This window comes from Ostrinia nubilalis, chromosome 2 (assembly GCF_963855985.1).
Source record: "Ostrinia nubilalis chromosome 2, ilOstNubi1.1, whole genome shotgun sequence".
NCBI lineage: Eukaryota > Metazoa > Arthropoda > Insecta > Lepidoptera > Crambidae > Ostrinia > Ostrinia nubilalis.
The window spans coordinates 4,924,233-4,945,950 of NC_087089.1; the positions used below are offsets into that span (position 1 = coordinate 4,924,233).

The 21,718-nt window shown below is 40.6% G+C and overlaps 1 protein-coding gene across 1 annotated transcript; it reads left to right on the top strand.

Moving 5' to 3' along the window:
- Positions 1 to 575: 575 nt before the first annotated feature.
- Positions 576 to 16,120, top strand: LOC135078277 (PDZ domain-containing protein 8). Its single transcript, XM_063972878.1, has 15 exons — positions 576 to 797; positions 1,052 to 1,244; positions 1,784 to 1,994; positions 2,335 to 2,500; positions 2,847 to 3,047; positions 3,169 to 3,294; positions 3,692 to 3,898; positions 4,115 to 4,749; positions 5,461 to 5,554; positions 5,751 to 5,836; positions 6,115 to 6,340; positions 6,837 to 6,945; positions 11,087 to 11,209; positions 15,430 to 15,553; positions 15,952 to 16,120. The coding sequence occupies exons 1-15, from the start codon at positions 576 to 578 to the stop codon at positions 16,118 to 16,120; spliced, it is 2,892 nt and encodes a 963-aa protein (XP_063828948.1).
- The last annotated feature ends 5,598 nt before the right edge of the window (positions 16,121 to 21,718 follow it).

The window sequence follows — 21,718 nt, forward strand, 5'->3', positions numbered from 1 at the left end:
CTTAATTACGTAATCTTGGAAACATTGAAATATTTTACTAACAACGTAATACCGCATTTACAAATTAATTTCGCACATAACAAACTTTAATAGCTGATCCGAATCATTAACTCCAAGGAGTTTAGCACTTTGACCTACCTAGTTATCATTTAAAAATACCTTCATGAAATATTTATTACTTGCCTAACTTCATGTTGTGTGGTCATAAATTCATTGTATGTTACGTTGTTATGAATTTTCTTTCATTACATAATAGTTATAGGTGCTCATGTCGATAAGTAACTCAATGAGCAATCTGTGTAAAAGCATATTATTATGACAGAAAACAATGATAAATTAAATCAACGTCCTCCATATTGGACACGAAAGACTGTAACTAGGAAAATGGATACACGTTTCAAAGAAGTTATTTTTTATTCTTGAAGCCCGGTATCCACCAAAGAAGAGAGAAGATGAGATGTATTTGAATAACCAATTCTAGATTTCCGAACCGAAGCTAAGCGCAGAGGACGGAAAAAACGAAATCCGATTGGATATTCCCCCCCTCTCCGCTTAATTGGTGGAAACCAGATAAAATGATACAAAGAACCTTAATATCTCAAAATCATTTGCAGGAAATTCTGAACGAGTTGAGCCGAGGAGCTGGTTGTACCCCAGAGGGCGCTCTGAACGCGATGCTGCAGTTCATCTTCCAGCAAAGCACAGCCGACACCCGCTGGCTGCGCCGGCGCATGGCCACGGAACTGGCGGAGCTTCTCGCCAAGACTTCCTCGGGGAAGATCTTTGAGTCCCTAACTGTAAGTGTTTCTAACTTCTGTTGTAATATTACTAGCATTAGCTCAAAAATGCATTTCTTCTCGCTTTTAGCAAAAACCTATCGGGACTATCCCCATAATACGTTCCCCTGTGGTCGTAAAGATGTAACGGCCAATGAAATCCAACCAGTTAAGGATAAATAGTCCCGGGGTATAACTAACATTGACCCCGCATCGAAATTACTAATAAGTAATTGTTAACTTTGATGAAATAGGATTATAATTTATTTTTCCAGCTCCGCTCCTTGGAAGTGGGTTCAGAGTTTCCCATCATCACGAACATGCGTCTTCTAAGCGGGGAGTTGGAAGACGATGGAGCGCGGCTGCGGTCCCTTGACCTTCGGTTTGACCTGGCCTATGACGGCAACTTCAGGATCGATGTGGACGCTGTTATGCTGCTGGGGAAAATCGCAAACATATCTATTACAGGTAAAATACGTTCCTTCGTTTCAATCAAATGACGTGCACTGCTTGGCTAATGCCTTTCCAAAGATTTCCACAAAGATCGGTCCTTCGCCCGCATCCAGGTGCTTCCCGCGACTTTCACAAGATCATCAATCCACTGAATCATCAACATCATCATCATCTCAGCCATAGGACGTCTACTGCTGAACATAGGCCTCCCCCAATGCTTTCCATGCTGCCCGGTTGGTAGCGGCCTGCGTCCAGCGCCTTCCTGCTACCTTTATGATGTCGTCGGTTCATCTTGTGGATGGACGTCCCACGCTGCGTTTTCCGGTACGCGGCCTCCACTTCAGAACCTTACTGCCCCATCAGCAATCCACTGCATGGGGGCCTGAAAAATACATTGTATAGCTAACAAATTATTTGTGAAAGATCAATAGCACTTAAAAATTTTCGTATCCCTGGTCAATTTTCTATCAGGTCAAGCACAAACCATGCATTTTTTTTATTTCGATATAGAAGACAAATAAAATAGTTTCTATGTTTCGGCATTTTTGTTACAGTGGAAAGCATCAGCGGTACAGTGCGCGTTATGTTCCGCCGAACGCCGTACACACATTGGGCGCTCGCCTTCGAGTCGCCGCCCAAGCTAGAGCTACGAGTACGAGGCCGCTTTCAGGGGCGCCAACTCAAGCCACGGCTAGCTTCGTTAGTGGCAGCTCATATAAGGAGAGCCGTGGCGCAGAGGCACACGCTGCCTAACTACAAGATACGGTTGGTGGAATTGCTTATTTTATCGTCCATCCACTACTTGAATATAGGACTCTCGCAAGGCACAATACTGAGCTGTGTCGTGTCGCTATTGGCATAGCGTGGTCATATTGAGGCGTCGCCGTCGATTGTAGAGGCGGATACAGCTCTCCGCACGATCTACTGGCATCTCATCCCTCTTGGCACACCGATTTTCTAGCTTATTATCTTCACTCCATTATAATGTGTTCAAAACCAATAGGACTTCATTAAAATCAAGACTAAAAGCCTTCGGGTATGCAGAACATTTCCTCCATTCTCCAACTAATTTGCTTTATGGATCATGTGAATTATTTGTTTCCAGCTACAAACCCTTCTTCCCCAAATCCGAACCAGGCAGCACGGAAGGTGAAGACGGGCCGACTCCAAACGGCCGGCTGACAGTACGTCTAGTTGAAGTCACGCGGTTACAATGGCCGGGGCAAGTCGGCACTGTGCGGGCGGCCTTAGCTGTCGACTCTCATGGATGGGTAAGTAAGGGATTTAACATCCAAATTTGAAGTGACTATTGAAATTAAATTCACAGTTGGTAGCATTGCACACGATCGTAATCCACAGAAAATAGAAATAGATCAACTTTAATTTACAAAAAACTTGGATTCTCAGTCTCCAACTCCACAGAATCCCCATTCTCTTGATGGGTCGCTGCTCTTTCACTGAGCTATAAAGATAGAGAGATTGAGAGATTATAAAAAAATATCAGTTAACCTGTCAAAATTATCAGATATTATCGCATTTTATCAAATAAAAAATCATAATTGTGTACATATGAGTCGGACGTATTTAGTTTTAAATTCCATCTGTGAATATTTCTAGGTATCACTACGGCGGGGTGTGTTAGTACTAGACATAGTACTGCCAGCGGTCGCAGGGCCCCTTGGCTTGGTGTGCTGCCAAGGAGTGGGTGTGGTGCTAGTAGATACCGTGGTACCCATGTCGCCGGCCTACCGCGCTGATCTGAGGAGGGATGACGTAGTCCTGGCTATAGACAACAAACCCATCAACAATGTTGCACAGGTATAATATAAGATACAATCGCGGTCCCAACATAGACCCTTGCCGGGCTCCACATTAAAAAATATAAAGCCTTCTTACTTTGGGGCTCTGCAAGGTTTTATGTTGGGTCCTCGATTGTGAGTTGCCGAGGAGTGGTCGAATGCTAGTGGATATCGTGGTGCCCATGTCTCCGGCCTACCGCGCTGATCTGAGGAGGGATGACGTAGTCCTGGCTATAGACAACAAACCCATCAACAATGTCGCACAGGTATTTATGATAGCTCGAAAGTGTACTGAGATAAAGACTTTTTTTACTGTAGAGCTCTGCAAGGGTGTGTGTTGGTTCCGCAATTGTAACAGGTATGGCTAGCAGATAATTCAGCCTTTTTTACTGTGGGGCTCTACAAGGTTCTATGTTGGGCCCTCTATTGTAAGTTGCCAAGTGGGCGTGATACTACTAGATACCGTGGTGCCCTTGTTTCCGGCTTCCGCGCTGATCTAAGGAGGACGCGATTAAACCGAACCAAAGAGTGTGTGTGGCTAGCTGATACTCACCCTTTTTTCCTGTGGGACTCTACAAGGTTCTATGTTCGGTCCGATTTCAGTTACCAATCGTTTTCATTGTTTCAATCCTCCGAATAAATCCATATTCTTCTGTTCTTCAGGTAGGCAAGCTCCTCCGCTGCGTCGAACGGCGCGCAGTTACGGTGCGCGTACGACGCGGCGGGACCAACGGTAATGCTTGCCGAGACGACACCGCGCCGGAGCCGAGACGCGTCCGACCCAACTTCACCTTCCGACGCGTGTCAGAAGTCATGGAGGGGGTCAGACTTCAGGGCATGAGGGCGGCCGCTTCTAGGAGTAATTTACAGGTATGTAATTTAACGATGGAAAAACATTTTCATATATCTTGATGATTATGTTAATATTCACTGCTGCTGAACGTATTCATAAAAGATGTTTACGTGGCTGTTTACTATTCTTTCGCGCTACGCAAATGTCCCAAAAACTTTGGGTCGATAATTAATTTGAAGTAGAAATAAATCAATTTCAAATAATTTGATGAAATGCATTTTTTCATTCTCCAGGACCCTGACCAATCCCCAGCCAAATCACCGGAACCGCCAATTGAGACTGAACCACAAGCAAAACCCAAAACTGACCCAGCAAAACCGCCAAAGTCCACCGAACAAACCCCTGGAAACTTCGGTCTACGCAAACGCCGATGCTCCGTAGAAAATAAGTCTTCCGACAGCTCTGCGGGAAGCACCCCTCCCGCTTCAGGCGCCAGTACCCCCCTCAGACAAGTGACAGCTGTCAACAAAACTGTCAAACACCCTGAAATACCCATCATTAGGACAGACTCATCGGAATGCAAGGTCACAGAGAAAGGAGACGTGTTGGACGACGAGGAACAAATATTTGAAACAGGTGGACCAAGGCAGTGTGAGCACGTAGAGATTTGTCAAATGTTTTGGACCAAGAGTATACCGTTGAAACCTATCATACCTTTCGATGAGGAAACGGAGTTCAAACTAAATGAGAATCACAAATATTTGAATATAAATGTGTGGGCCACGGTAACGGGGGAGAAAGACGAAATTTTGTTAGGCTATTTAAATATTCCACTTGCTGCTTTGCTGGCGGAGTGTCAAGACTCGACAGTGCCCCATCATATGAAGAGATACCAGTTTCTGCCTCCTGATGTCGATATCAAATTCAGGTAAGCAACTACCTAATTTATCAAGTCATTGAGTTTTGACAAATTAATTATCGTATTTACCAGTGATCACACATCTGGCTGTGTCTAGATCAATAGGTTACTCCAGTTGTAACATTTCAACTCCGTTGAGATCCACTTGTGTCCTATCACAATTTCTGAAATATTTTAACAAACTCCTGGAATTTAGATCCACTTAGAGTCAATACTGGATGCTCCAAAAACAATTTAATCTACAATAAACTTCAAATTCGCACTCAATCTCCTTATGGCGCAATTTCACTAATCGTTAGGGTCCGCATGCGGCGTGCGGGAGATTTCTGGAACGCATGCCACAGGGCCCGCATTCGGGGAACCGTTTTCATTCGTCGATAGGGTCTGCATGCGGAGTGCGAAAGATTTCTGGAACGCGTGCCACAGGGCCGGAATCTGGGTGCGAAGTTTATTAAAAAATAGAAAAAGGCATGGCGCGTCAAAAAATCTGAATGATGAATTTCATTGGTCGACAGCACGGTCGGTATAATGCATACGGGGAATCCCCGCAGGCGTTGTACCGAACGCGTATCGACTTGCAACTTTCATTGGTCGTTATCTCGCATGCGGGGAGTCCCCGCATGCTGTATACCGAACGAGTTATCGACTAATGAAAATGCGCCATTATAGATCTTTTTAAATTGATAAGACAGTTCATCCAAGGATCTTTCATACCTACAGCAAAAGCCACAAGCTGTCCTCCCACGCCGGCTTCGAGCCGTGCCTGTGCTTCGGCGACGCGCTAGTATGGTGGGAGTGGGAGGGCGAGCAGGGGGTAGGCTCCCTTGTGTTCTGGCTATGTATAGAATGGAAAGACGCGGCTCCGCCTAAATAAATAAACCCCATAAGAATTTACTGTTCAATAGAACAAATAGCACTTAGGTATTTTCCGAATGTTCATTATAGATTGGGGATTGACAGAGTATCTACACAGTAGATAAATCATATACTGTGGTATCTACCTATGTCAGATTCTTTTTCCTCACAGCAAAAGCCACAAACTCTCCTCCCACGCTGGCTTCGAGCCGTGCCTGTGCTTCGACGACGCGCTAGTATGGTGGGAGTGGGAGGGGGAACTACGGGGGACAGGGGTCCGCCTGTAATAAATAAATCCCATACAGCTTGTGTCCTATTGCAGTTTCAGGATGGATTTCAATGAATGCCTGCTGGAGTTTTCATTTGTTCCACTGATGCACCTTGCAAGTGTCTACTTAGATATCAGATTTAGACTTACACCCAAAGAATCGCAATGTGGTATTCACTCCGAACCGCCAATATATATCCTTGCAGATTGAAGAGATAAGAAAAAGCCTGTCAATTTCTCTCTCCTCACAGCAAAAGCCACAAGCTGTCCTCCCACGCCGGCTTCGAGCCGTGCCTGTGCTTCGGCGACGCGCTAGTATGGTGGGAGTGGGAGGGGGAGCTGCGGGGCGGGGGCGGGGCCCGCACGCGCGCCCCCCGCGACGCCCCCCCGGCGCCCCCTCAACCGACCCGCGCGGCCCATGACTTTGTGAGGACGCACTTCCACAGGTCAACGCAGTGCGACTTCTGCAATAAGAAGGTCAGATTCAAATATGTGGAATAGAATAGAATAGAAATAGGTAATTTTTTGTATAAGTAAGTACTCGTAAAATCGGTTATTAATTTTTGTATAAGTAAAAGACGAGAGCTTGCCAAAAAGGGCCCTAATTCAGAATAATCGTGACAGTGTGCACCAAAATCAGCGTAAGCCTAGACGCAGACCACCGATTTTTAGTCGGCTGATAGTTGGGCACTTCCATACATGCTCATACTGATTAACTGCCCGACTAAACTTTCGGCTGACAAAAAATCGGTGGTCTGCGCCTAGGGCTAAGGGTAATCTCATTTAGAAGCCAAACTGTGATCTGTACCTAAATACATAAAGGTTCTTTGTGACCTTAGCTGCCAACTAACCATCCAACAACAATAGAAGAAATAGATCCACCTGCTAGACAGCCTCCTAGTCTAGTGCCAGACTACTTTGCCAGAGGTCACGGGTTCGATCCCCGCACAAAATAAATATGATTGTATCACAGATATGGCTGAAAGACGCGATGCAATGCAGAAACTGCGGACTGTGCTGCCACAAAAAGTGCGTCGCCAAATGCCAAGAGTCGTCACCCTGTATACCCAAGCAGGATCGAGGTAAGTAACACCTTGTATGAAAGTTCGTTGCATGTTTGTGGTGGCGTAGGTATTTCATGAGAAAAGGGAGCTACATGACCCAGTTGTGTAAGAAGGAAAATTAATATTAATAAAGGCAGTAGAAGATAGCTGAAAGTGGCTGAATGAAAAAAGCGAGAAATCATTTCATTGACGTTCTTTGGTCCCCCATTGATGATGATGATGATGATGATGTAGATAACAGCAAATAAGATTAAGATAAAAAAAACTAGACGATGGTCATCACATGCCGTTCTCATTTTACTAGAAAATATAGTGCCGAAATAAACTGAAATGATGACGATTATTACTCACGGCAGGATAAGAATAGGTAGGTGTAGGTACTTTAACTTTCAACTGGAGCGATTCAACGCTTGGCTTAACGGAGGGATGGTTGCAATTTTGACGCAACGTGAATTCTATTTCAAGGTGTTTATGACATCATTTAGATTCAAAGCAACTTCTTGCATATTCATTTGGTCTATGTTGGTACATTATATTTGAATAAGACTCAATATTGCTACCATAATACACAACACCCCTTTATGTTCATCAGTGACTCACAAGTTCACAAAATGTCCCGTTTGCTTTTCCTAATTTTTAAGAGAAAGGTCTGTTTAGAATTTTTTTAGTTATATTGTCGTTTTCAAAATAGATCCCATCATATTGCGCAATGAAATCTTTGTTTCCGGCTCGGACAATGCACTGTGCTATACTGTGATAAACTAGATAAATAAATTGCACTTGCACCTTCAGAAAGTCGGAACCAGATGTCAGGATCTGACATTGAGTCGTCATCTAGATCTAGTCCATTGTCAAGAGCAAATATTTTTGCCGTCCTTTGACGTCACCTTTCTTTGTTCACATTTCCTACACACATCATTGCCAAGTTTTGGTGAATAATCAACGCGATCATTAAGAACTGCGTTTCCCGAAACATGGTTTTCGCATGTGACTTCAGCGGGGATTATTGGGATAGCAGACTCATAGCCTATTACTCAAAATATTACTGACGACTGCGAGTCACATTTTCTGAGTTGGTGATTTCATCCAGTCCGGTGTCGGTATTTGAAATTGTTGACTTAGAATTCACACCACAGATGTAACAGATTTGACAAATTTCTCCTTAGATGCGAAAAAAATATTGTTTCCCAAAAAATAAATCGCCCATGAAAAGGTGGAATCCCTGAAAAAAAAAACATTATTTAGTTTGGTATTTTGTACAATCGCGTTATTTCATTCTACTCATTCATAAATTTTAATTATTCCATATTTTTGTTATTCCATATTAGTTACTCTTTAAAACATAACTGAAGCGCTCGAATCTTTGCCACCTCAGTCCAAATAAAACCCGAAAAAATTCCAAGAACAGTTCAGCATTTCTTTAACCTGATGCTGGCAAAACAAAGTAAAGTAAATGAATTCATCAACACTTTACTCATTTCCAAATATATTTTTACTGTTCTTTAACGTTTCTGTTTTCTTTTTGTATGCTTCAAAAGGAATAAAATTTACGTATAAGCGCGTTCGTGATCTCTTTGAAATCGGGCCAAATGTTTTGCTTGGTGTTGAGCTAACGACCAGCGGTCGGCGACCTTCGGCCATCAACGCGGACGTCTAACTGAGGATATCATTTATTTTGGATTTCGGAATGTTTTGCAAATATTAAAATACAAAACAAAAGACTAAAACACACGCTTTAAATTACAATTCAAACGTTGAAAAAAAAATAGGCTGGCAGGCACTCGCTAAGGTAGGTAACAAAATTACGAATCAAATAATTCATTGTAACATCGGATGGTTAAAAATGGTAATTAAATACAATTTGTTATAAATTAATGTTCATATACCGACGTTTTACGGGAATCCAAAACTTCCGCTATTTAAAATATGTATACCTACCTCCAAATTGCCTCTCGCGGAACTATCACTTCAAAGATAACATCGCCATTAATTCATTATTACCCTCATACATGCTATGCGATATGTTATTATGACATGAAAAATTACAGTCATAACATGTCCACGTCAATACCTACTAACAGAACGCAAATTGAATTATGTTAGGCAACGCGAAGTAGATCGCATATGATTAGTGTAATGTTCTCTGTACAATAAAATAAAGTAACAACGTGTTACACACGCGTGGCGCGCTAGCAATCCGGCAATGTGGAATTTTATTTAGAGGCTGTTGCGTGAACGTTGCGAATGCGACGCGGAAGGTGAGGTGCGCTAGTTGGTCGTGTTGCAAAGCCACCAACCCGCTTCTCGCTGGTAACGAAAGAACAACAATGATTAGGCTTAGCTAAGACTTACCTTACCAGATGGGTTGGAGAGTCACATGACTCTCCAACCCATCTGCCCAAGGGGAGTTTAAACCAAACCTCTATTTTTCTCTAGTAAAATGGAGAGGGTCGTGGTGATAGCAGTGGAGAGTAAAGTTAACATAGGAATGCTTTGAAAAATTGTGTACCTATTACAAACTACAAACGAGGCTTCCGGCGACTGGGACCGCAATTAACTGGGACCGCGGTCCCAGTCGCCGGATCCTTAAAAATTAAATAATATTCTTCCGGCAACTGGGACCACTCGTAAATGATGACCGAAATAAAAAAATGTACAGTCACACTAAAAATTTTTTAGGTGAAATAATTGAAGAAAAATCCTTTTTAATTTAAAAACATCATTTATTAATATAAAATGTTTGTTTAAAAAGGGCTACTTGACCTTTAAATCGATGAAGCTTTATACGCCATAGCTTGGTTATACTGATTTAATAAAAAAATCAGTCGTTTGATTTATAGTACTTATAGTAGATTTATAGTAGATTCTAAGGGGAAAAATAATAAGCATTAAAATATGTTGTACTACATACATGAAATTCAGTAAATAATAATTTACTGGTAGAAAATGTTTTAAAGTATTCAGTCCAATATTAGTATTTGTATTAATGTATGTAATATGTAAAAATGGCCTAGCTTAATCTACTTATTGCTAAGCGCATAGTATAAAATCATGTCTAGAACGAGTCAATGATAATCAAAATAAATAATTTAGAATTTTTTTTCGTATGACTGTACCGATTTTGGCCTGAATAATATATTTTTCTAAGTTATCTATGAGTGGTCCCAGTTGCCGGAAGAAAAATATTTATTTTTTACGGATCCGGCGACTGGGACCGCGGTCCCAGTTAATTGCGGTCCCAGTCGCCGGAAGCCTCTTACAAACAATACAACTTTTGTTTAATAACACTCTACATTTTTAACAGACAATTTCACACGTTCCGTTACTACAGCCAAATTACAAAACAAAGTAATATAAAAAAATCTTGAAATATATTCTTATCCTTCACAAAACTTTCAGATATTATTTCCTAATACAATTATTTGTACAGTAAAAAGAATAATCACAGTTTTGCGATTCATTATTTCTCATTTCCGTATTACAATTAAAAACAAATAATAAAATGAGTTATGCTAATGCTGAATACCTACCGCAAAAGATAATTATTACAATTGAGAACTTACTTAAGTTGTGTTTTCAAAACATTTTGTCACTAGGAATGATTGTTTTCCGTGTAACTTCATAAATGCGTAGACTCTACCTGTTTTTTCCGCTGTTACGATCATTGGCACAAACAATGCGTTAAAATGTTGCCAATTAGCGTAATTACAATTGCACAACAATCGGAATGTATTACTTGAAAATAGATCACGATATCTTTCAGGAAATCGCATAATTCAAGTCCACATTTTTACTCAATGCGAGTGAAAAAAAATTGCGAGAAAATTGAAAGTAGGTCTCAACTTAAACGATGTAGGTAATGTAAGAAATGCGCAGTTATTTTATTATTTTAAAACTATCACGACCGATAAACATTTTTAGTATGGAGACGTTTAAAAATAAAAGTGTTCCATCTCTACCGTGATTTCGTAGTATCCCTAGTCATGAATCCTCATTTAAAAAACAAAGTAAAGAACTATTGTAATAACATAGTTCAAATGTTACTATTTTCTAGTTGCATACCAGCACTATATCGATGCGTTTCTTCGTCGTTACAATGCACAAACTGACTACCTTTAGCCACTATTTAAAAAAACAGGTGTATTGTATTTGTCCACAGACAAATCGACGAGCCTCAACTGCCCTCCTCCCGAGCTGATCATGACAGAAGCTGATTCCATTGCAGATCCCGACTCAGATGATGAACCAGAACGAAAAGATTCCCTTGACGTACACGAGGAGGGTAAGTTAACATTTCTTTACAATGATGAATTAGAATTTGTAAAGTTCTTTGTATATTTTTGTTACTATTTTGTGACCAAAAAAAGGCAAAATTTTTACATTAGATAGAGAACCCGTCAATAGTAGCAATTGGTTATATTTTCAGCAGTTTTCAACTGACAAAAATGTTTGGCATATTGTTTTTGTTATTGAAGATCCCCAAAAGATTCCTATTTTTAATATTGTTTCTTTTGTTTTCATACACACAGACGAATTATACGAATGCTGACACGCGCAGTGCTTACCGTGTAGCTAACGGTACACGGAGCAATCGACTCGCTCAGACTCAGGTTTCTACTATTATATTTGTCTGGATCTGTCCATTTCCTGGGAATCCCCCGTTAGAGATCATGGTCCTTTGTTAATGTTTCTGTGAATCTGTGCTCCCTTTCATACCGTGCTAGATAGTACCTTGCTTTTTCTATGTGATATAAACTTTGTGATAACAGACCCAGATGCCTGCATTGAAATGATTTTGGATGATAGAGACTGTTATATGGTGCCAAATATGTAATGTTTTAACAAAAAATTCTAACTATTAACTTTTACATCAGTTTACTTTAAAGTTACAGTTGCGTGTGTAAAACATGCATGTGCGGATATTTTACACTACCGCATAAAAAGCGGATGCAAGTACTTATACCCATGTTACATCACTATTGAAGTACCTAATTGGGCTTTGTAAATTATAGGAAAATTATTGGTCCATGTACCTACTTAATATTATGTAGGCAGACTCATTACTTTCCGGTAGTGGCTTATTACTTTTACTGAGTTATTTTGAAGGTCGCGATGTTATTTTCTTTGTCTTAGTTCACTTTTCCTGATACCAAGTAGGCTACGCGTTGACCTTACGATGCTTCCCGAGAATGTAGAAAATGTTAGATATTGTAGAGTCGAGACTCGAAAGTGTGTAATTGTTTCGCCAACTGTGTGTTCCTCTTTTGTTTGTGAAACTGAAGGGCGATATTCGTGTAAAAGAAATCATCTTGTAATAGAGAAAATTGACGACTTTGGATTTTTTTCTCAGGTAAAAATTATACCTACAGAGCATCCTCAAGCGTTGCTGAAAAAAAAGCCGTCACATTTTTCTCTATTTCGAGATGTTCTCTTTTGCACTAGAATCGTACCACGTCTGTAAAATGTAGAGTCCTATGAAACGCATGGAGTGGTTTATGTGTACGTGTGAGGGTGTTCTTCTTACTTTTGAATTGGTGAAGACAATGCGTACCTACTAACTTACACTCAATTTTTTTCAACATAATACAGAAGTATTTATTAACAATACATGCGCATCACCACAATACTGTCTACTTAGGTGTTAATTATACTTTTTCTATGTTACATTACATTGTTAGCAACTAGTTTGTCCTTTAACGCTCTGTTTGGTATATTTAAGACCGTCGAGGATTTTATATTAGTGGTTTATTTCACAAACGGTGCAACATGCCTCTAACTAACTAGTTTACTGAAATCTGACACACATTACTAAAGGATGTGCACATTTTTGTTACAAACGCACAGACTGATTATTCTGATTATTTCACTTCTGTGCAACTTGTCTTAATAAAATTGTAATAATAATATACTCGTTGCAGTGAGCCACCTAATTATAAATTCATTTATTGCAGGTTAATTAGCATAATTATTAAACCACTGGATCATCCATCAGAAAAGTTTGACGAGATATGAGTGTTGGCCAACGGGTTTGTTTACGCTACAATTAATGTAAAGAATTCTACGTAATTGATGTAGAGTCTCACAATACTTTTTCTTGATAACAGTCTCAAGCGATGGGAGATGAATGATCAAATTGCTGAACAGATTCTAAAAAGACGCAAAATCTCGATTTAAACTCAAGCATGATAAATATTCAAACTAACCTGAATACAGAATTGAATCAATTTTAAAGTGTACGATACATTAACTTATAATAACGTAAATGCGCCTATTACCGCCAGTTTAAGCTGCCTTCGGATAAACGTTAGAAAATTAAATATAAGACGTGGTGATATAAAAGACACTTTAATTTATTTATAACAATGATGAAGTAATCTTTGAATTCAAGTAGTAACAATGAGTATACAATCACACAATAATTAATAAATAGCAATTTAATCTGAAAAAGCAGTTGTTTCTATTACCGACCTATAGACGAGGTGTGTTTCTATTAACGTTTTTTCTGTTTCTATTACCGACCGCTAAGAATATTGCTCTTCAATTGGGTATATTCCAAGAGGCACGGGTTCGATTCCCGCTCAGAGGCTCGGGAACCACTTGATTTTTTCAAGTTAAATTTGTTTTGCTTTTAGTTTTAGTTAAATTTGTTTTTTTTTTTTCAAGTTATTTTATTACTAAAAGAGAAAAGGCACGCTTCTCGAAAATAAATAAATAATCAAGCAGAAATAGTAGAATAATAAATTCCTCTATTATACTTGATTACGCGGTACCCGGTGTTCTAGTGAGTAGTGGGGGTCATTATTTAAACTGTATTTGAGTTTTAATAAATTTAATTTTCATTTAATATTTTATTTTTAATTTGACTATAATAATAATTCTTAAATAGTTTTTGGTTGATTTTAATTGTGTGTAATTGTGTATTTTAATTTAAACTATGAACAATTGGACACTGTCTGTATATTATTTTAAATTATTTTTTTATTATTCAAAAGATCTTAAAAAGTTACATAGTAGTTGTGATAACGCATGATTGGTTTGGTGTCATGTCATAAATGTTAGTTATATACAAAATACAGGCTTATAAGTCTTCGCAAGTGGCGTTATAGTTATGAGGCGGTAAAAGAATCCAGTATGAATATTACTTTATTCTATTAGCGACCGTAAAAAAAATCAGTAACCAGATAAAATAACTACTTTAATGAAGACGTGATCAGTGAAGTATCATTTTTATTATGTTTTATTTTATATCAAATAGGTACTAATTAGAATTTAACAGGTTTTTATAAAATCTATTGCCATACATTATTAGAGATATTCTACAATGTTCATTGCAGTTTTATGCCAAACCTATGACAATTAACGTATGGCGTTAATTGATTTAATTATGTGAAATATTCTTATGAATCGATCAAGATAATAAAATGGAGGTTAAATGCGTAATTAAAGATATAAATACTAAAATAAAAAACGTTATCAAAATTCTATTCAACGCCATGGGTCGTTATTAGGAACCAAATTATTAAAAGTGTTTCTATTACCGCCCTTATTTAAAATTGTATTCAAGCCACAAAAATACAGCGAGAGGGCTATATTGAGGGTTTATTAAGGAAACTAAAGTACGAATTAATATTGTTATGCAAAAACATGTTGGTATACTCATTTTAAATGTGATAAAATCGCTAATTAATAACAAGGTGCACCTTAAGTAGCTGGGAGCGCGTCAGTATGAAAAGTGCGTCCGTTGCGGGCGCGTCCCATTTAATGTCAAATAACTCCGTTTACTGGTTATTTACGAACACAAACTTTAATCGTTTTGATAGTCAATAAAAATATCTAGATATTTTTTAGGTAACGTGTTTTCTGGAACCTGTTATTATGTCTTTTATGAAAGAAAGAAAAATAGGGCGGTAATAGAATACAAATTTCGGGGGGTCGTTAATAGGCGCACTTACGTTAGGTGTCGTATCGGTAGTATACAGGCCTACCTTACGTTCTCTTGTGACTTGAAGACCCTCAAGTGGTGTAGATTCTGGAATACACATTCGTCGTTGGTAAAGATAGTACCAAATCCCTAGTACCAAACGTCCAATATGCCATACCTCCTTGGAATCTCTTAACCCAATGTCCCATTGACCAGGAAGAAAGACTGCCACACTAGATGCTTTTAGTACTGGTGAATATAGTTACCTTGCTGAACTGCACCGGCTTGCTCGCGTCAAAATCTAGCGAAATAGCCATAGCCCAGTTGCCCACTCACGCTTTCTCACTTCTTGAGCGTGAGCGAAAGCATTCAGCAGCCGCATTACGGCCACATGACACACATTTAATGACTCAACAAAGTGAAGTCATCTTATTTATTGGTATTTCCCAAGGTATTCTTTGGGCATACGAGTAGGTACACTAGCAGGTTGCTGACACAAGCTTACAAGACGCCAATCACCTATGCTAAAAGTATCAAGCGTGGCTCTCGCCAGTGCCAGTGAGTTCACCCTTACGTCACAGGTGGCGGCGCCATGAGCGCGCTTGTGGCGGGGCTGCGACGCGCCGGCTCCGCGCACTCGCTGTCCGCGCCGAAGACTTGCTCCTCCTCGCGGTCGCTGCCACCTTCGCCGAGTCATACGCCGAGGTAAATATCGAAGAGCTCTGAATCTCGTAGATTGTGTGTGAAGAACCTGCATGTATCTATAACTCTATTTCTAGATCCAAAAGATTCCTACTTGTCCCATTGCGTTTTCTGGTTTGGTTTTACGTGTTTCTGATTGCCCCATTTTCCATTATTTTGAGTAAGATATGAAGTAAAATGAGAATAGCGCATGATAGATTACGTGAACAGCGATTGCGCCATTGACTGTTTTTACCTTATATCCCTGTTGTGTAAAACGAATGCATTTTGAAGATATCACGTTGTCACTATTTTTCTGAGTCTTGGTTTCTTCTATTCCTTCTATTAGCTAGATTCTAGAGAAAAATTGATGTTATTTACCCACGTATAAAGACGAAAACGGCGACATTTTTCACGATCAGCCCTTGTAACGCAAAGGAAGCAGTCTCTCGAGCCGGTGGGCAACCCGTTCGCCGGGTGCGGGGCGACGTGGCTGGCGAGGGGCGGCGTGAGTGCCATGCTGCAGCCGGCGCTGCGCAGCGCGTTGCCGCCCGACGCGCTGCTGGCGGCCGCGCGGGACTGCGCGCCTGAGCTCGCCGCCAAGCTCACGGCCAGCCAGATACACGAGATGGTGAGTGTCTAGCACCGCCTGCCACGTGGCGGCGAGGGGCGGCGTGAGTGCCATGCTGCAGCCGGCGCTGCGCAGCGCGCTGCCGCCCGACGCGCTGCTGGCGGCCGCGCGGGACTGCGCGCCTGAGCTCGCCGCCAAGCTCACGGCCAGCCAGATACACGAGATGGTGAGTGTCTAGCGGCGCCTGCCACGTGGCGGCGAGGGGCGGCGTGAGTGCCATGCTGCAGCCGGCGCTGCGCAGCGCGCTGCCGCCCGACGCGCTGCTGGCGGCCGCGCGGGACTGCGCGCCTGAGCTCGCCGCCAAGCTCACGGCCAGCCAGATACACGAGATGGTGAGTGTCTAGCACCGCCTGCCACGTGGCGGCGAGGGGCGGCGTGAGTGCCATGCTGCAGCCGGCGCTGCGCAGCGCGCTGCCGCCCGACGCGCTGCTGGCGGCCGCGCGGGACTGCGCGCCTGAGCTCGCCGCCAAGCTCACGGCCAGCCAGATACACGAGATGGTGAGTGTCTAGCGGCGCCTGCCACGTGGCGGCGAGGGGCGGCGTGAGTGCCATGCTGCAGCCGGCGCTGCGCAGCGCGCTGCCGCCCGACGCGCTGCTGGCGGCCGCGCGGGACTGCGCGCCTGAGCTCGCCGCCAAGCTCACGGCCAGCCAGATACACGAGATGGTGAGTGTCTAGCGGCAGACTGAGGTCACGTGCCTGGCGCAGAACATTTTGAAATTGCTCAATCGTAATATCAGCTAGAAGTGTCTCCAGATCCTGAAATCGTATTACTTTTGCTGACAAAATTCTGTTGTGTCCCACCAGGAATTCTTCTTGCCCAGAACTTTCAAGAGAGGCGAACTCGCTATCGTCTAACCCTAGATAATTTAGGCATTGGTTTATCGCTATATCCTTCTAGCTGAAAGCAATCCCCGAAGACCAACCAAAGAGAGTTACTTTTCTCCTTCCAGCTGCAAGCCGTCCGCGAGGAGCTGTCAGCGGATGACACGCACAGCGCCGAGGGCGAGGGCCGCGCGTGCGCGCTGACGGCGCTGATGCTACACTGCTGTGCGGCGGCGCAGGTGGCGCAGCAGGCCGAGCCCGCGCCAACTTGAACTTAATAAATTATTGTCATTGTACTTGGCGTCTCATTCAAACCCTAATCTTTCCCCCTAGCATTGGGGACAAACTTGAGCGTCACTGGTTGGATTTTTATTGGCGGTCAAGCTGTATATCCTATCTACACAGAAGTTGCAGAGGTGGGAACGAGAGGTTAGAATAGTCTCGTTAGCATTAGTTTTTCCTCGTCTTTGTTTCAACCAAAGAACGTCCTGAACAAAGACCTAATGATTTCCACAACGACGCTGCACCCAAGTCATGTTTGTTTATGCATAAAAAAGTCATGGTAACCAAGTGTTTCCCGCCGGCCATCAGTTCTACAGGCCATGTGGCCACCCATACCTACTCCAAGGCTAAGAATAAACAATGTAAAGAGCATTGTTTTTCTTCTCGTCTTAAGTTTTCATAAAGCGCGCTTTTCATGTTAGGGTCAAGCTCTATTGTCGCAAACAACATTAATAACATAACAAAAAGCGAAGTAAACAAAACATTACTTATTTTTATTTTAAAGTTCATTGACACTATCAAAACATACTACTTCGTGTTACATTTACTATAATTAGATAAGCATTATAGCCAAATGAAAGCTCTTCAAACGATTTGATACGTAAATACATTTCCTACAAAGCAATTGCATAAACACATGAGTGGGTCTGGTAAACATCATAATAATGGCACAGATAATATAATAATGGTGTTATTTTTAACCATCACATTCTAATATCTAAACATCGTGAATTTCAGCCTTAACATTGAATTATTTATTTAGAATCAAAACAACGGCTGGAAAAACATTTCACAAACAGACCTCGTGGCAATATTCCCATTTATATCTTGATTTAAACAAAGGAAATTAGTGTGAATGATCCCAAGAACTGAAATTTTGGGGGAGTGAATAAATCTGAAGCGTATGTTGAAGGAGGAAGGATTATAATTTAATATTATTGTCCAGGGATCGAAGCGCGTGTGTTTGAACTGCGTCGAAAATCCGCTCGAGGTGTTTGGCTCGAGTCCAGGTTTTCCTGAAATAGCACAAAGGATCGACCTCAAACTCCGCGATGGAAAAAACTTCTGCGAAATGTCAGCGGTCGCGAGTGCGCGGAAAATTCGGTGCGTCAGACCGCGTGCGCGCGCGTCTTTGTAGACGAAGTACCTAGCGCTTGTTTTCCTTGACCACGTTCTTATTCCTAATTGCGTTACGGAATATAAAAAAATAGAGCAAACAGATTGAGAACATTAAATTATTTATTTTATTAACTGATGACTGAGTTTTGCATTGAGTGTTTTTATTGAGAGATACCTACGCACGTTATCAAAATAAATCTTCATAAGTTCTGTTTTTGAGTATGGGTGTGCTGGTTGACTGGGTGATACCTTGGCAAAATCTAATTGATCGTAAAACCCTGGGCGTCCATAAATTACGTGAGACTTTTAGGGGGGGGAGGGGGTCAACAAAAACCTCACTAAATCTCACGTGGGGGAGAGGGGGGGTCTCGGGAAATATCACGTAATTTTTTCCGCAAAAAATAGAGTAAAATTTACAGAAAAGTGAGTTATTTTGAGTCCTTGTCAGGACTACATAACCCTAAATAATGATATTTTTTTATGACGACAATGACATTTTATTCTAAACTGTAAACTAAACAAATAAAAATGCCTCTGTCTGCTTTAGAGAACACTAAAGATAATGTTGAAATTAAGAAAATTATAAGAGAAGTTTTTTTTCTCTAAATCGTTTTGTGCTAGAATATTAGTGATTTTTTAGAAAGGTACAATAATTAGACTAGATTACTAGGTAATTCTGTAAAAAAAAGGTGACTAGGACTAACCGTTCAGTCACTACACGTCACTACACGACGTGTTTTTCTGGGTACTGCTTAAAAAATGCCATTAAATGTATAACGGATTGTACAGCGTCAACGGATTGTAATAAAATCGAAACATAGACATTACAAATACACATTTTTTAAAATATCACGTGAGATTAGGGGGGTGGGGGAGGGGGTCAAGCAAAATCTCACCAAATCTCACCAAGGGGGGCGGGGGAGTTGAAAAATAGCCAAAATTGTCTCCAAGCCTGATTTGCCTTTAGTGCACACCTCCTACTTTATTGTAGAGAAATAACGAACAAAAGGCGAACTTTTGTCATAGGGCATTCTCTATTAGCCAAACCCTATCAGATAAATAAACTCGTGTTAAAAGTTATACAATGTTTTATGGCTTGTGAATTTTGAATCAGAGTTCAACAAAACCAGTTCGAACTGCTTACCTACTGTTTAATTCACTCATCGCTTTCGACATGAAGAAAATTTAATGTTCTGTGTAAAGTAGGTGAATAAGGTTAAATATTCCGCGCACTGATGTGTACAGTAATAAATTTCTCAATAAATACAAAGCAGATGCTCCAAAATGTAGGCCGTGTGAGTTAATAGCCGTAGATGCGAGGTCTTTTGACTTTCTATGCGTAACGAAAGAACTAACCCAAACTAACCAAGGTAAGTATAATCTACTGCAGATAATGCCAAAAATAACTGGAGATTTGAACTCTCTCTAGAGACAAATAAATAAATAATAAATAAATAAATCTTTGGACAATTTCACACAGCGCCAGCTAGCCCCAAAGTAAGCAACTCAATGCTTGTGTTATGGGTGCTAGCTTAACGGATATACTACTTATATGCTTTTTTTTTATTAAATACATACATATTATACATATTTACACCCAGACCCGTCACAGAAATTAAAATTTATCATTTCAATTTCTGCCCGGCCGGGAATCGAACCCGGGACCTCTCGGCATAGTAGTCCGTTCTGAACCACTAGGTACACCAAACAGCCGACGACCACTACACCAAATGACTCGCTCGGTCGATATGTCGATTAAGTCTGATTGTTTTTACTGTTTCAATGTTGTAAGAGGGATAACAAGGCTAGTAGAATAACAAGGAAGTAAAAAGTCACACGCCTCTGAACAATGTAACACGTTTGCTTTAAGATGTTTTAATTCCTAGATTTGGACATAGAGAAGCAATCACGATTTTCGATTGATATTATGGTTATTTTGTATGGCACTAAAATATACAACAATACTTAATGAGATTTCATTTCATGTTAATAGGGCCCGTTCTTCACATGTTATTAAAAGAAGAACTACCTACTTGCCTGAAGCTTTTAAAAGACTCCTAAGTTCTAATTTAATTATTATCGGTAAACAGTCAGTAGACAGTCACGAAAATTTTCCAGGTATTCACAATAACATTAATCGTAGTAAAGATAATAAAAATATGTTTATCTCCGCAATCGCCTGCGTTTGTTTTCGTTGATCCGTCCAAAATAAAGGAAACATCGGCTATAATGTTTGCGAGTTTTGCAAACTTCCCTGTTTATTTGCAAACAAAATAAGTGGTTACCGTTTTAATCGTAGCACGGGACATGGGAATAGTTCTTGGCTGCGGTTCAAGGTTATTTTGCAGATGAAATTTTGCGTCTCGGTTTGGCCAACAAACCAAGACAGTGCGTTAAACAGACGAAATAATGAACGTCAAAGTTTTTCGGTGACGCAAAACAGCTTTTAAATATTATTAATAAATACAGCTACCGTCCCTGCTTCGCACGGGTAGTACTTAGAGCATAATTTTATGTGAGACAAAACTAGCGTCATCAAAACAGAAATTGATGACCACGTGGTTCCAATTGCGAACCCTTTGACCTAAAGTGGCTTAAACCTAGATTATACTGGTGGCCATTAAATGTACGAGTAAGTAAATAACTTGAAATAAATCCCTAGTTCTTAATATCGTAACATGTTACAAACGATGTTTGTTCAAGGGGAACGGTAACATAGCTAGGTGCCCATTCAATGTTCTATTAATTTTTATTTCATATTTTTACAATAGACAATATGTGGAACAAAGTAATATAACGTAGTTACTGCCTTTTATTGGCACCAGGAAAGATTACTTCCGTAATAAATGCTTCTAAAATGGTTCGTGAGTAATGAACTGTCGTATTGTCATGACGGTTCTGATGCATAGGTCGTTAAAAGCAACCTTTACCTTGACTCTATTTCCCCTGGAGGTTAGAAAGATACCTACCAACCTTACCTATTTCAAATAAGAAATTAAAATAATTCAGTAGTTTTTATTTAGTACAAAAATATTTACGGGTACTTCTTACTACCCAAACCGGTAGTTCTACCTATTCGGATGGTAAAATATTATGTAGTTGTACAGACTTACATTAGGTACATTGTAATACCATTTGATATAAGTAGAAATTACTTGCTATCTACTATTACGGATAAATCTAGAGCATATCCATTTCTAATTCGTGTATAATTAACGCTCTATAAAAAGACATCCGACATCTTTCATCACGTCGCACACGCATCTTTATTGTCAGTTCTGCCAATCTAGTTACGTAACGCAATATCAACCGACTCTACCACCTCAACAACAGG

Bases quoted from the DNA above. Each gene is read 5' to 3' on its own strand.
- LOC135078277 (XM_063972878.1), top strand. From the start codon at position 576: ATGATACAAAGAACCTTAATATCTCAAAATCATTTGCAGGAAATTCTG. The intron at 6,341-6,836 runs GTCAGATTCAAA...ATTGTATCACAG, and splicing joins GCGACTTCTGCAATAAGAAG to ATATGGCTGAAAGACGCGAT. The intron at 11,210-15,429 runs GTAAGTTAACAT...CTTACGTCACAG, and splicing joins CCTTGACGTACACGAGGAGG to GTGGCGGCGCCATGAGCGCG.